The sequence below is a fragment of the Parus major genome, chromosome 19 (assembly GCF_001522545.3).
Source record: "Parus major isolate Abel chromosome 19, Parus_major1.1, whole genome shotgun sequence".
NCBI lineage: Eukaryota > Metazoa > Chordata > Aves > Passeriformes > Paridae > Parus > Parus major.
The window spans coordinates 2,449,819-2,465,125 of NC_031787.1; the positions used below are offsets into that span (position 1 = coordinate 2,449,819).

General features: G+C 42.8%; 1 protein-coding gene across 3 annotated transcripts in view; it reads right to left on the minus strand.

The window, feature by feature from the left end:
• SPNS2 (sphingolipid transporter 2) overlaps positions 1 to 15,307 on the minus strand; it is a 116,978-nt gene that overhangs the window by 22,985 nt on the left and 78,686 nt on the right. For all 3 annotated transcript variants that reach the window (XM_015646810.2, XM_015646809.2, XM_019008653.1), the window contains exons 9-10: positions 9,956 to 10,021; positions 3,182 to 3,280 (exon numbers count right to left, since the gene is read on the minus strand). In XM_015646810.2, coding sequence (XP_015502296.1) covers positions 3,182 to 3,280; positions 9,956 to 10,021 — 165 coding nt within the window. The remainder of the gene's footprint in view (positions 1 to 3,181; positions 3,281 to 9,955; positions 10,022 to 15,307) is intronic.

Genomic DNA, 15,307 nt, shown 5'->3' on the forward strand with positions numbered 1-15,307 from the left:
CTGAAATTCAACATAAATGGTGGGATTTGGGACATTTCTCTAAACACTTCTGTGCTCCAGCAATTGTGTCTGCATAGTGGCAGTAAAGACAGAAGAGTACTACATGTATTTGGGTGTAATGCACTGAGCAGGTGAGATTTCTCACCAGCTGCCTCAAGAATAAAGTGTGGAGTGACACTGGAGTTGTTAAAAAGGAGTTATTTAAACTCTACAGGTTGGTTATCACAAAGGTCCTGAAAAAAGTTACAGCTCTTTAGGAATAAAAGCTGTCTCATCTACTGAAATACTGCAGCAATGCCTATTCTTATTTGGAAGTGAACAGGCAGTGCTGATTTATTGTAATTGATCCCAGAGCTTGCCACATTAGTAAAGCTTTATGCAAATTACAGCTGCCACCCTAAAGCTGTATTTGCATAACTCCTTTGTAAGTCAATCTTAAGCCTTTTTACCATAATAAAAGTTATCAATATTTAAAGAGACATGAAAAACAGCCACACATATGTGCTCCCTGCCACTTAGCTTTTAAGCACTAATGTGTATTTGCTGCTTTGGGTGGTTTAATGAGCTGAAGTGCAAGAACTGGAATGGGATGAAGTTACAGAAAGTCTGAATGTGACCTTGAGCTCTCAGGACACAGCACAGCAGCAATTGCACACCTGAGGCTGTGGCTGATCAGCTCCTTCTGTGTTCCACATGGGGATTTTTTAGATCAATACAGCATTTATTGGCATCCAGCAGAGACAACTGCTTCTCACAGCTCAGTCCTACAAGGACAAGGGTCAGCAGTTCTTTATTAAAAGCATTGCTAGAGGGAATTTCACTATAAACTCACCAAACCCCTGATCAGTTTGATCAAAGCACTGATCATTCAGGGAGGGAACTTCAGGGGGATTCTGTGAGCAGATGGAAGACACAGCAGGACCCCAGGTGAACCCAAGTGATCAGGAGAAGCTGAGCTTCACCCATTCAGAGCCTGCCTGTAGCTCACAGAATCATTAAGGTTGGAAAAGACCTCTCAGATTAAAAAGTCCAACCTGTGACTGAATAACACCTTGTAAATCAGACCAGAGCTCCCAGTGCCACATCCAGTTGTTCCCAGGACACTTCCAGGGCCTTCTGCTGCTCTCCTTCAAAACCTGTCCCCTGCTCTTGGCCTGCCTGCTGAAGGGTCTGGAGTCACAGCAGTGGGATTTGATGCCCTCAGGGTATGGATTCCCAGAAGGGCTGTGGGAATCAGGATCCTAAATTCCCCTTAAATCCAGCAGGAGTGGGTTACTCAGCCCTCACAGACTGCCTTGAAAATCCTGGTCAGAACTGGAGACCCTTCTGCACCCTGCCCAGGTGGGGTTTCAGTGCTGCATGAAGGTCTCCATCCTGCACTGCAGCTGGACAATTCCTGTGTTTTTTAATACCCAGGTTCACTAAGGTGCTTGCCTTAGCTCTGGCTGTCATTTCACTTTAAATAGTATTTGTTTTCCTGTGTTATGTGGAGCTGCAGTTGACCTTTCAGTCCTGGTAGCAGAGGAGGATGAATCAGCCCAGCCAGAAAAGAGGCTGAACAAAGGGATGCTGGATCCTTTCATGGCATGAGTGCTTCACTCCTCCTCTTCTGCACAGAGCCTTGGACCCACATTGCCTCCTCCCAAATCACAACTGCCCAACAATTACAGCATTAGAAAAGGATAATTCAAAATAGTAACAAATATTTTTTCCAGTCTAAAGAAAGCCTAATGCAGCTATTAAATTTGGGCTATACATATTTCAGCCAAGAATCCTTAAGTAACTCACAACTTGCTTGATCTCTGAATACCAGGAGGGCAAGGCACGTTATTTCTACAACCAAAGACCTTTTATTTTTAATCTGTAACATTGAAGAGCCCCAGGCAACTCTCAAGAATTAGTGCAATCGTTCAGGGTCCTAGGTATTCATCCTGGACATTCCCTCTTATGTATCTCTATCTGCCTTTTCCTGTGTGCTTCACAGGGCTACAGAGCAGCCATGGCATTGCCACTCAAAAGTAAACATTTATGTATATTTAAACAGATATACTCACAAAATTAAATAGGTATGAATAAATATGTGTAGCTGGTGTCTACAGGATGAATAGATGAGCAATGATGGTTGTAAAAAATAAAAAAGCCCCACAGGACCCAGCAGCTGTGTCTGAGCTGGAGGAGCACATCAAAGTCCTGTCTCTCAGGTGATGGGACCAGTGAAGATCCCAGTTACATCCCCAGGTAGAAGCACTTTCAACTCATCAGGAGCAGAATCACTTAGGGATTTCTGTGGAAGCTACTGTATTTTATAAATGATGATCTGTGATTTCTGAAACTCCATGTATCAAACTCCACTGAAGGAAAAAGGCATTTCCCCAGTACATTCAGATTTATTTTCCTCATTACATTTCCCAGGTCTTTTATTTTCAACTGTGAATGTTCTCTGAGTGCCAGATTTTGGAGCTGGGTCTCTTGCTCTGTGCTGCACTAGGATAATGGTGGCAGAGAAAGGGAGATCCCCAGTCAGACCAAGGCCAGCCACTGAAGCAGTCACAGAAAGGAACCCGAAGTGAACACACCAGGAAGGAATATTAACAAAAACTCCTGGTTGGGCACTGCCCAGGGAAGGGTCATGGCCCCAAGGCTGCCAGAGCTCCAGGAGCATTTGGACAATGCTCTCAGGCACAGGTTGGGATTGTTGGTGTGTCTGTGCAGGGCCAGGAGTTGGACTGGATAATCTTTGTCAGTCCCCTCCAGCCCAGAATATTCTGTGGTTCTATGATTTACTATCCTACAAACCAAGTACAGCTGTGTGTTGCTGCCCATGAACAGGTATTTGGTTCCTGAGGTCAGTTAACAGCTAAACACACACATGACTCTTCCAATCGAATTTCTCTCTGCCCCATGTCCACAGCACAGCAAGAACACTCTCTTTTCAGAGCTGTCTGTCAGCTTTATAAACATCTTAGGCTAAAAAGATGTGGAAGTTTATTTCCCAAGTAGTCCCCCCTGGTTTGAACTGCAGCTCACAACAACCCAGCCAGGTAAAAGAAGTTGCTCTGCAGCATTTCCCATTCTGCTGACAAACACAGGCCTTCCTTCCCAGCAGGATCTAACTTGGCATTTCAGATGAGCAGTTTGGAAACTAAAGCAAACCCTGCCAGAGCCTGCTGTGAGCACTTACAAATCCAATGAGATAAGGACTGCCAGCATCTCCCAGGAGGTGTGAAGTGAAACTCTGCAAGGCCACTGCGGTTGCACGGCGAGTTGGAATGACCACATACTGCAAAGAAGGGGAAAGAAACAAAAATAGGTAAAGAAGTTGAAACAAGAACCTGCCCATCTGTCTTGTACTGCTCAGTGCAACTCACACCAGTATGAAAGGTCATGGTCATGCATCCTCCCTTCCCACTCCATCTCTAGTCACTTCATATTTTTCTCAAAAATTTGTGATTCTGCTTGTGAAAAGTGACAAAGTCATGTCAGGAAAATTTCCCATAGCTGAGATGCTGTATTTTGGTCTTCACTCCTCTAATAGGACATGACACCCTTAGCCAGGTCATGCAGAATCAGTTAGATTACACAGGAGCAGTGGAAAGCACAAATTAGTTCCCCATGAAGGGACTAAAGCTCACATACAACAGAGCCCTAACCACAGAAGGGGATGAAAAATTAAAAAATAAAAAAAAACAACCAGCAACCCCATCCTGTGGAATGACTTTAATTTTATAATACAGTTTTTAGAGGCAGAAGAAAGTAATTATCTCTTGCATAAATTGTTAAAGACACTGACTAAGGACATCTGCATCAAGTCCATATATCCCAGTTTATGAATTGATCCTGTCTTGATTTAAAGGCTGGAAGTAATGAAGAATTCAATAGGTCTCTAAATCCAAGTGAGCATTGTTTCTGCCTGTAAGCACTGAATCTCACTGTGCCTTTTCCAGTGGCTCTGACAGGAATGACCCTTGTTCAGCTCTTAGGAGACCATGATCCCTTTTATTTATCCACTTTCTCTCTGATGGGCTGCCTTCAGTCTTTCTTTATAAGTCCTGCCTTGCCAGGATCCTTGCAATCCTTTCCCAGAGTAATTTATTAACGAAATGTGATGTTTCAGGATTGTCCCATCCCTAGCCAGGGATACACAGAGATCCTCTCCCTGAACTGACTGGCAGGGAGGACTCAGCAGGGCACAGGATTAAGGGAGGACTCTGCAGTGCTTGAGCTATTCCTCACAGGGAAGGGGAGTTTCCCTGTCTGCAGTGGAATTACCATAAAAACCAGAAACAGAAGAAAGAGCATAGAGAAAATCCACACTAAAAGAGAACTGATGCCTATTTAAAATTATCATCTCATTCCAAGCACAGACAATTCTGAATTTTGGGTAAAATCAGATTAAATGCTTTTCCTTAGGTTTTACCACAGGGTTTACAATTCTTTCACCCCTGCTTTGACAAAGCTGTAAATGCACACTGCTAATGCACTTTCATGCCACGTATTAAGCAGGCACCCTGTTCAACTTCTGTTGTGCAACAGAAGAGCAAGATATGTTCAGATCCAGAGCAGCCTACAAGGGCTGTGGATTTCAGACCCTGTCCTCCTTTTCCATCCAGGAGCTCAGAACATGACTTGAAGAAAGAAATCCCAAGAGGAAAATTAGCTCTAAACTTCATTAAAGACACAGAAATGTGCTGAAGGTCAGGATGTGAACTGTAGGAGGGCCCCACAATTCATTCCCACTCCCCAAAGAGGCAGAAAATGGGTGCAACCTGGATAGACCAGACAGAAGAAAAGAAAAATTAAGAGTTATTTTTGTTCCCACCAGGCACAGTTCACAGAGGGACAGTGGAGAAGCATTCTGCAAGAGCACTTTGGGAAAGAGCATCTGAGTAGATAAAGTGAAATTCTACCTATTCCAAGAGTTGTGCATAAATATGAAGCACAAAATGTGAAACCTAAAATATTTTTTCTTTCTGTAAAGTTTATGTTAACCAATCTAGAGAAAAAAAAACCTGCCTGGTTCTGTATTCTATCCATTTTTGTAGCAAAAGGGCAAAAGAAATGGCACATTTATTAAAAATTTATTACATTCAGGGAGTGGCAGTGCTTATTAAAGGAAGAAATCTAAATTATACCTGTATCATATGTGTACATGCATATATAAATATTTATACACATGAATAGACACACACATATATTAAACATAATTTTGCATGTGTAGCTACATTATGCAAATGAAGTTTTGCAAGTAAGAGTAGAGTTTCCAGCTTAACTGAGTAAGTTATTGGTGGTTAAAACACCATGAAATGTTAGAAAACTTGGTACATTTGGTCTGGAATTCAAGAGGCAAACACCCCCCTCAAAGCAAAAACCCAACATGTAGCAAGTAAATGAACATGACCTCCTTGAAAAATATATTGGAAAGAAAGAAAAAAAAGCTTAAACCAGCACCTCAAAAAAAAAAAAAAAAAAAACCAACAAAAACCACTCCACCCTAAAAAACATTTTGTTCTGATGAACAGGAAGCAGTTGGTAGCAAACATCTACTGTTCTTGGAAGACAGAAGTAAATTACAACTCTAAATTGGCATTTCAGTACTAAAATAGACCTAAATTCAAACCATACATGGCCTGGTTTGGACATGCCACAGAAAGTGGAGGTGGGAGAGCCCCAGCAGAAGCCTGTGGGATTGTCCTGGCTCATCCCTGATCCCAGGTTCAGAGGCAGGCAGCAGAGGATGGGCAGGGTGGCTGAGCAAGCAGCTCTGGAAACCTCTGCTCTTTAAATAGAGGTTCAGAAAGGCCAGGGATTACTGCTGACATCTCCTTCCTGTGATAGAAACAGCAGGAGCTGGTCTGAAAAAAGTTAATGGGGAAAGCCAAGGAGAGATCACCCTTCTCCCAGGAAAAGGCCACGTGCCAAAGAGGTAAGTTCTGATGTTTATGTCTAACTCCTCTCTCTCAAGCACTCTGCTGCCTTTTCTGGGTCAGAACAATTCATACTGACCTCTTTCAGCACCAGAGACAAAGGAAACACGCACCAACACTGTTCCAGCCCTGACAGAAGCTGGAAATAACCCAGTTGTCCCTGCTGTTCAGAAAAGGGGAAGGCTGGGGATCCAGACAGACCCTCCACAAAAGCCAGGCAGACACTGCCTAAAAATAATACTCCTAAATGAAGTGAAAGGAGGCTTCATGGAGCTGAACACCTCCACCTGCAGCCCTTGGACCAGCTGCCCTCGGATGGTTTGCAGTGGGTTCTGTTCCCTCATCCTCAGGCATTCCCCACCCTCCCTCAAGTCTGACCTGCAGCACTTGGAGTATTGTGTAGAGGCACTCAAGAGAAGCAACAACAAGAACCTCTGGAAATGCAATTTATCTTTGGTTATAAAAATAGGGCAGCATTTTGTACTAAATAAATAACTGGGTTTTATTTTTAGGAAAGGTAATCAGAATAAAAGCAACATTCCTACATGCCTATGGCACAACTGAGCACCAGTCTGTGCCTTTTTCAAGCCTAAAGGAAGCCTCTGACTTTACAACAAAATATCAAAGCAGCTCCTCCATGGCAGATCACGACCATTTAGAAAGAACTAATGTTTTAAAAGGAAACAGAAATATGTAGAGCAATATTTTTGCATGAATGTTAGGACTATGCATAAACTGGAGGATGACTTTTCTCAGCAAAGACCTAAAGAGACTGTGATTAAAATAGAGGCACTTAAAATTGCTTCATGGCTCTTCCACAAATATTCCAAGACCCTGTCCATCATCTCTGTTTTTGAGATGTGGTGTGGAGGAAACCCCCACTATTATCACCAGATTCCCACAAAGCCCCACACACTGCACATGTCTCAGTGTTACACACTTGTCTGCTGCTCTCAAGCTCATTCATTATTGCTGTTATGAGGCAGTCTTAATGCTACTTTGGGGTTCTGGTAATTTGAAGGCCAATTTGCAAAGATGGCTGATGAAATCTGTTTCATAATTAGCAAGCTCCATACAAAACATCCCTCCTTTCCCCAAACACCATCTGAGCATGTGCCTGGGAGGAGATATGGAGAGCTGTGCCCAAGAGAATGAGACCTGTTTTGTACAAATTTGCATTCAGAACAACCATCAGCCTTTCAGAATCTCGGGCAGTGCAGAGCACTGCAGCACTGACAATTTATCAGAGCCAGCACTTGGCACCTTGCACTGCAGGAAAGCCGAGGAGCCACACTCCCACCCTTCTGCAGGAGGAGCAGTGGATGAAATGCAACTGAGCTAGGGAGAGCCAACAATTAAATTGGAATTTAATAAGCAATAATAAGCAAACATCCTTGTTTTTCCACGGAAATTAAACTTGGAAAACCTCTGGGGGTCCTTAACAACTTGCCCAAAAGGATTCTTAAGCAGTCGTGGGATCTGTAAATCTTGGGAAAGCTGTGAGGAATCATCTGGGATGCAGTTTCCAAAAAGCCTCACTCCTGGCATAATGAAATCAGCAAGAAGAGTGTTCAGCCAGTATTGAGAGCTTTTATCCATGAAAGCAGGGTAATATTTATGTATAGGATGAAAGTGTTGTTAAGCTTACGCTAATAATGCTTTTAAACTTCCCAGCCTCAGGCAAGAACAGACACACTTCTGATTACAACAAATAAATAGTAATCAGTAAAATTAATTTGCCAAACATACAAAGTGCATCTGCTAAAGCATTTCCACATCTTTCTCTGGCAAGGACTTCCCACTAAGCTGTCTGTCAAATGTGGCTGTAGCCTTGGCTCTCACCCATTGACATCTAAACCCCCTCTCATCCCCTGTGGGATCTGTCTGCTTCCAGCCCTGTGTTCATCTTACATTTATTTCTTTAAAACCTTCACACATCCACTCATGCTGTTAATGCATCAAGCTGGACATTATATACAACACTCAGTTCATTCTACCAGAGAACAGTGAGCTGTAAAGTTGGCAGCAATTACCAAAATCCATTTTTTAACGTGGCTTTAGTTTCTTTTCCTGTTTTGGAAAATTGAACTACTTTTTCCAATCGTTTCTTACGGAACTCTTTTGCACTAAAGCAACATAAATAACTGCAAATGCATCCCTACAAAATCCAACTGACTATAGGATGCTGGTAAGACAGATGGCAAATCCTATAAAAGCTGTTAAAAAGCTACAGGATATTGAAGTCACATTGAAATCAACACAAACAACCTCTGTAATTAAATGGGACAATGATAGCAGCCCTAATACCCTTAATATAACAGAGCAGTTGGTTGAAAATACCTTTGGGGGTTACCTTGAGACAGCACAGGTCAAATTTCAGGTCTGTCTCTGGCACAGATTTTCTGGAGCACATTGAACAGGTCTGACAGGATCCTCCCTCCTGGCAGCTGGGACCACCTAAGCTGAGCCCTTACCTGTGCCAGCCAGTGTTAAGAAGGGTATAAAACAGCTGCTATTTAAAGCTCTCCACTAATTCTGAGTGGAGAGAACTGGGATTGCTCCTGGGAACACCACGGCCAGAGGCAGGATGCGACAGGAAGCTCTGGCAGGAGGCAGGAATGAGCAACTACACACAATGTACTGTAATTTCTACCTCAGCACAGCTGTCTCCAGGCTGCACATCTGTGCAAGTGCTGAGAAACCACGTTCTGAATGGCCACAGCAGCCCTGAACTCAGCACAAGCTGCAAAAGCCCATGGAAGTCCCAGGGAAGCCCCCCAGAGTTCTGTCCCACCACAGCCGACCTGGCAGGAGGAACCTTAGGAATTCAAAGCCATCCAATGCTAGCAGAGTACACTGACAAACTTTGTTTATCTGGGCTTTACCCACACTGAGAGGAGAGGATTTAACAACTCCACCCACCCCAAAGTGTTCCCTGCACAAATGAGTGAAAGGCAGAAAGTTCATCAGGCAATGCAGTGATGGCAACTGCAGAGCTACTTTAAAAAATAAACACAACCTTGAACTTCAGCATAAACAGAACTTAACCAGAGGCTTGAAGTTCTTTGCTGAATCAATTTATCAGCACCATTATCTTCACATCTAAGAATACTGAGCCCAATTGTTTCCTTGCTGATGTTTGCATAACCAACAAATACAAGTTAAGGGAGTTTTCTATTGATGCCAGACTTATTATATTTTTAGTTCTGTCAACAAGCTGACAAAAGACCTCGGGAATGTCCTGTAATGGTTCTGTGCCTTAGTGCCTTTCTTTTCATACAGTTAGCAACACCTCCTTCACAACAGGGTTTTGACATATATTATATTTGATGGGCTCTGATGGAAACCTCAACAAAACATGCAGAGCTCTTGAACAAATGTCCAGACTATTTCATGTGAAAATGGGGCTGCTGAGGTCAGCTTGCTGATTTGAAAGACTTAAAAAGCTCTGTGGCAGAGAAAGAATGGAAAATGGAGGACATGGGTTGAAAAGTCCCTGACAGTTTCCTCTTGGACAAGGTGGACATAGTCCAAAAATTCTTTATACTTTCTTTTCCTCTCTGCTCTCCCAGAGGTGGGTTTCTATTGTGTATGTGTTGAATGGTAGGTAGATGTGCTGCCTTTGTGGTCAGAGGAGGGAGAGAGGGAGGGAGGGATGGAAGGATTTCCTATTGCAGAACAAAGCTGAGTTTTTGATAACAAAGCCCAAAAAAACATGCTGACTGTTAGGAAATGCTGCCTGAATTCTGTGCATGTAGAGTTTTGCACAAACACTTAAAATTTTGGGAAATTATCTGAATTCAGAAATGTTGTCCTTTTTGGACTTCTCTCCCTGGTGCTCAGGACAAAAAGGATCTTTTTTCTCACTTTCTCCTTATGTCACTTTTCAGTAAGCAAAAATAATAATAATGAAATCCAGAATAGGCTGAAGTAGGGACCAGGATCTGGAAGAAATTGTGAACTTCAGGTTGTTCTTGCAAGTTGACAAACTGTTCTGAACATGGAAAGATGCTGTTCCAAAGTGCACTCACCATTAGTATGTCTGCTGTGATAGCCCAGTTTGAAAACAGAAGAGTTTCTCCGATAAAAATGCAAATCTGTTGTAACAAAACACACAGAAAGGAGAAGATTTATTCACTTGGCATTCAGAGGAAAAATAACCTGTCAGAAACTTTCTTTTGTTGCTTATTTTTCTCATGCCTACACAGTACACTCCTTGCTGCTGTTGTGGTTTATCCTGACTATTAACAAACCTTAGACTTGTATCAGAGCTCTAGAGGGCTGGCCTGAAATGTTATTGTAAACTAAATTTATGATCTACAGTGCAGCTAAATTAAAGGCTGATATACTTGATTTTTGAAGAACATGAAAAACCAGCATGAAGAGACAGCCCAGGCTTGCATACTTAGAATCATAGAATTACTGAGGTTGGAAAAGCCCTTTAAGGATCATCAAGTTCAACTTGCACTATTCTTTTCTGAAAAGCCAATTAGAAAAGGCCACAACTCCTTAAAGCACAGCCATTTCCATTCCTGGGAACCAAGTTATGTGATCAGCTCTTAGCAAACCAGCTGAGGTTCTCCATAGAGAGCTGTGGAGCATCCCTTCTCTCCCCAGCATCATTACATGGGTGATAGCTGTCCTGAATTAAGTATGGGCTTTGCAACATCAGTGTCTTGTGGTGAAATACAATCCTTGGCTCTGTGGAGATGGTCAGCAAGAGACATTAAAAGCCACAGAAGTGCTGGAGTGGCAGCTGTGACATGATGTGACCACTGCCACTGTCTTTCCCACACACCAGATGAGGTTTCCTAAACCCCTCAGACCATCCTGTCACTACCAGGAATAATTTGCTTTATTTATCAAGTCTTACGCACTGACCTACAGAAGCTTCCTCTATTTGTTTCTAAATTTGTCTTTGCTTCCCAAATATCTTCCCTCCTTATCCCCTTTTTCTGTGACTGGATCTGCTTCCTGATGGTGTCTGAGCCAGCCCAGCTGGAAATCTCTATTTTTTGGGAAAATTCCATTTTCCCATTGCCTGCTGGTCTGCCTTGAGATTGGCTCTCACTGGAAATGACAACTGCCAAGGTAAGAACACACCCAGTAAACCAAGGTGCTGTCAGACCTGCTCTGAAATCCTGCTACAGGATTTGCTGTTGCTGTTGGTTCTGTGGCTGGAGAGACTAAACTGAGTTTGGGAATGATGGAATCAAACCTCTGAATGCAGCATCAACGTGCCCTGCCTGCTCCCAGCACTGCAAACAGGCAATTGCTTGCCTTGAGCTGATATGGACTGCACACATTGGAATTGCTACAGGCAGCAAGAACTTGTCCCTTGTGCAGGAATTTAGCACAAGTCCTTTAAATAAATCACTGAAATGCTACAAACTTCAGAGCACACCAGTTCTGAGCTGATGAATGTGTATTTCAAGCAATCCATGAAACATGAGATTAATAGGTGGGTACTGGTAAAAGGAAAAGAAGAACAAGAGGAAGATCAAAAAGTAGAATAGAAGATACTGACATTAAAGAACATCTGTCTTTCAGCTGCTGATGGGGGCTTATAAAAATGAATTCACTCACTGCAAAGGTCATGTGAGGATATGTGGCATTTCTGCAGAAGGGAGACTCTAGGGATGCTTACAGCAAATAGGGCAGCCCTAGAGCAGATAATAGCTCCTCAAAATCCCATTTTTGACTCCTCACACACTTTTTGAAGCCTCATTTTACACTGAGACTTCACCTCTACATGTACATCTGTTTGTGACTCCAGCTGTGCTGTGTAACATCTCACCACATCCATTCAGTGGCTGATTGCTCATCTCTGCTTTTCTGTTTAAGTGATCAGTTAGCCAATTCTGACTCCCAAAACTGATAAATAAAGTAGGCTTCAGAGTGGACACACCAGCAGTTCTCACAGCAAGTTCTAAGCAGGTTACAAACACCTTCCATGGCTGTTTGCAAAGGGTGAATCTGTCAGTATCTTCATTATTTGTATTTCTCTCTGAAATGGTGGGTAAGACACCCTCATGTACTCCTGAATCTGGAGCAATTCTAACCCCAGCTCAGTTCTGGGCAATACTGATGCCCCAGAAGCAGGCAGGTCACCAACAACATGACAACAGAAAGTCCCTGGGCTTGAGAATGAGATGCTGTAAAAGCTCTCTGGCAAGGTTGTACCCTGGGATTTGCTGTTTCTGCAATATCACAAAATGTCTTTGAGGAATTGTAATAGATGATGAAATTGAGGAATTTGGAACAGTGTCAAAGGAAGGCAAAGCAGAGCATCTCTCTCCAGTCACTTGGAGATTTAAACAAGCATAAAATCTGCAGCTGAAATGTCTGAGCACTGTGAGATGATGATGATGCCACACATCTAATGGGTTCCCAGAGACAGATTCAAAAACCAAGTTTCAAAGAGTTTGTATTTCAGAGAAAGTGGGACTTACAGATATGCAAATTGGTGCTTTAAGGAACTGGATTACAACACACACTGCAAGGAAAACTGAGTAAGAAGTGATTGGATTATACAGCCAAGCAAGATAGTAAAAGAGAGAAATACAGAGGTCTGGGCAGCTAAATTATACAGAATTGTTGTTTTAGTCCACTTTACCACTGCCAATAATTTACTGGATCAGTTTGAAAAGACTGGATGGAAAAAACCATCTGTCTACCTGCCTCAGATGGGAGTGGCTGCTACAGAATGGGAATAGCAACTGCCCCCAGGGACCAAAATCACTTGCAAGAAAGGACTGAGCAGGAGAGAAATAGTGCAGGTGCTCAGGGGAGGAAGAGAGCAGACAGTACACAACATGTAAGGGACAGAGTGATTGTGCTGATGGAAATGCAGGTCTTTTCCAAATAAATAAAACCTAAAAAACCAAGATATTTAAAAGCAAGGGCTCTGTAGGCTCTTGCTGGAGTGCTAAACACTTCATTAATGCTTGTATCAGTCAGTGTTAAAGCTCTCGACTGTCAATTAAAGCAGGGAGGGAGATGGTGATCTGGTGGTCACCACAGCCCTCTCAGTTAGAGAGAACATCATCTCATGGGGACCCACCTAATTGCTTGGAAGTGAGAATTTTAAGGCTCTGAGCCAATGAGGGTTCCAAAAACATTCATTGTCAATTTTTGCATGGTGTGATCCATGACAGAAGCCTAAGGACAGTCACAGTACAGAAGGTTGGCAAATTCCACCATGCTGGGGGACAGACATTGCCTTGCCTTTCACAGACACAGAACTCAAGGATGTGAGCCAGGACAAGCTGTCAAGGAAGATATCAGAGACAAGAAAACCAACCCATAAATTTTACTGTATTGTTTCCAGAAGGAGATTTTATCATGGATTTTGAGATAAGGAAGGTAACCTAGCCCATCATTCTGTCCACCAGTCACAGAACACTCTCCCCTTCATTATGGACTAATGAGACTTAAAACAAAGAGCAATGAGAAATTGCTGCACCACACAACCTGGCAGTGCAGCTCTCCTACTCCTCCTTGAAATACAAGGAATTAAACCCTCTGGAAGTCTGTGAGATTGCAACAGCGCTTTGGGATGGAAAAACAGGAGTTTGTGTTAGAAACTTGCCTTGGAAAGTCAATTCAGTATGGCACTGCCACAATAATACCTTGAGTTATGAGACACTGGTGGGTCCAACCCAGACCTGTCCTCTCTTTCTGGGAATGAGGCTTCCAGCAGCAGAGTGTTTAGGGCTGTGGAGAGGGAATGCTTCTTGCTGCAGCCTAACAGCATCACAAACAGGCTCATATTCCTTACACCCCCTCCAAAACCAGGACTGAAAACCCAAAACTTCATTTGCAAATCATTCACTCCTTATTAGATTTACTGCTCATCCATAAGAAAATAAATTGTTTCTAGGATTGTTTATGTGTTACCATCTATATTTATATACTTAATGCAGAATAGTCACATAGCTATTAAAAAAATAGAGAAAAGATAAAAATAAGACTAATGGCCATGTCCTGTTGCACGATTTTTGAAAACTGTATTTCCAGCCTAGAAAGGGAGAGGTTTCTGTATAATGAGAGTGAACAACACAAATGAACATGTCTGTCACTAGGTTTGAGAAAGGAGAAAATCACAGCTCTGTCTGCACAAAGAGGTGGAGGGAGCAGGTGAGGGGTGTGATAGATCAATGACTTAATGATTCACCAGCCACTAACACTCTCTCACAGGTTGTCTGAGGTATCATTTTTCTGCCAATTCGAATGTTATTCCATGGTTACAAACCAGAGACCTGAATCTTAAATAACTAGAGGAGGTATTCTTGGCTCTGTCTTAATGATTTTGAACTTCCACTCTTTCTGGTTGTGCTTCCTCATAACTGTGGCAGCAGCTGAAAGACTGAGCAAATAACCATGGCTCGAAATACAGAGAAATGAGGAACAGCAGTTGGCTGGTTACTTGTAAATGAACTCTCCTTGCTACATGAGCATGTGCTGCTGTGTGGAAGTGAAGGGTGAGCTTTCAGAAGGGATCCCACCACTCCAAACATCTCAGGCTTTCCCTTCATAAACTTCTCTCAGGTCCCAGGCTTCTCTCATTCTGACATTAAAAGGGAACCAGAGACTTGTTCAGTGACTGGATTTTTACTCCCGACTGAAAGCAAGATTGTAGCCTGAGGCTGGATTATTATACTTGAGCATTTCTTTTTCCCTTCAGTCTAGCTAAAAGAGAGTCAGCTTGGATGAGATGTAAGGAAGGAGTTTTTTACAAAGGTGGTAAAGCATTGGCACAGGGTGGCCAGGAGGTGGTGGATGCCTCATTCCTGCAAACATTCAAGGCCAGATTGGAGGGGGCTCTCAGCAGCAAGGTCTAGTGGAAAGTGTTCCTGCACAGTGCAGGGGGGGTGGACTACCTGACCTTCAAAAGTCCATTCCAACCCAAACCATTCTATTAATCTGGATCTATTTGATACCTTTTTATATAATTCAATTACAAGCACTCAGGGAGGGACCATATTTTAATCTGCATTTGTGCAGTATCAAGTACTGTAGCTTCCTGAGCTATGGTAACACAGATAAATTGAATTTGCTGGGTAATTAATACTGGCCTGGTGGAATCCACCTGGTTATGGAAATGAATAATACAAAAGCTTGCCCACAGACAAATTACACTGTAATTGTCATCTGGTACCACTGCAGCTACAATACCCTCACTGCCAGGAAAGTGCTCAATTCTCCTGTACCAAAACATTAGGCAGGAGCAATAAAGGTGTGGATTGAGGTGCAGATAGAAAACCCAAACAGGCTGTGGGTTTCCATGGAGCTCAGAATTCTGCTGACAGCAGGGATAAGCAATTGAGATTTCAGGCACACTTAGGTAGTGCCAAAATGCCAAGAGGCAGAAGGAAGGACAT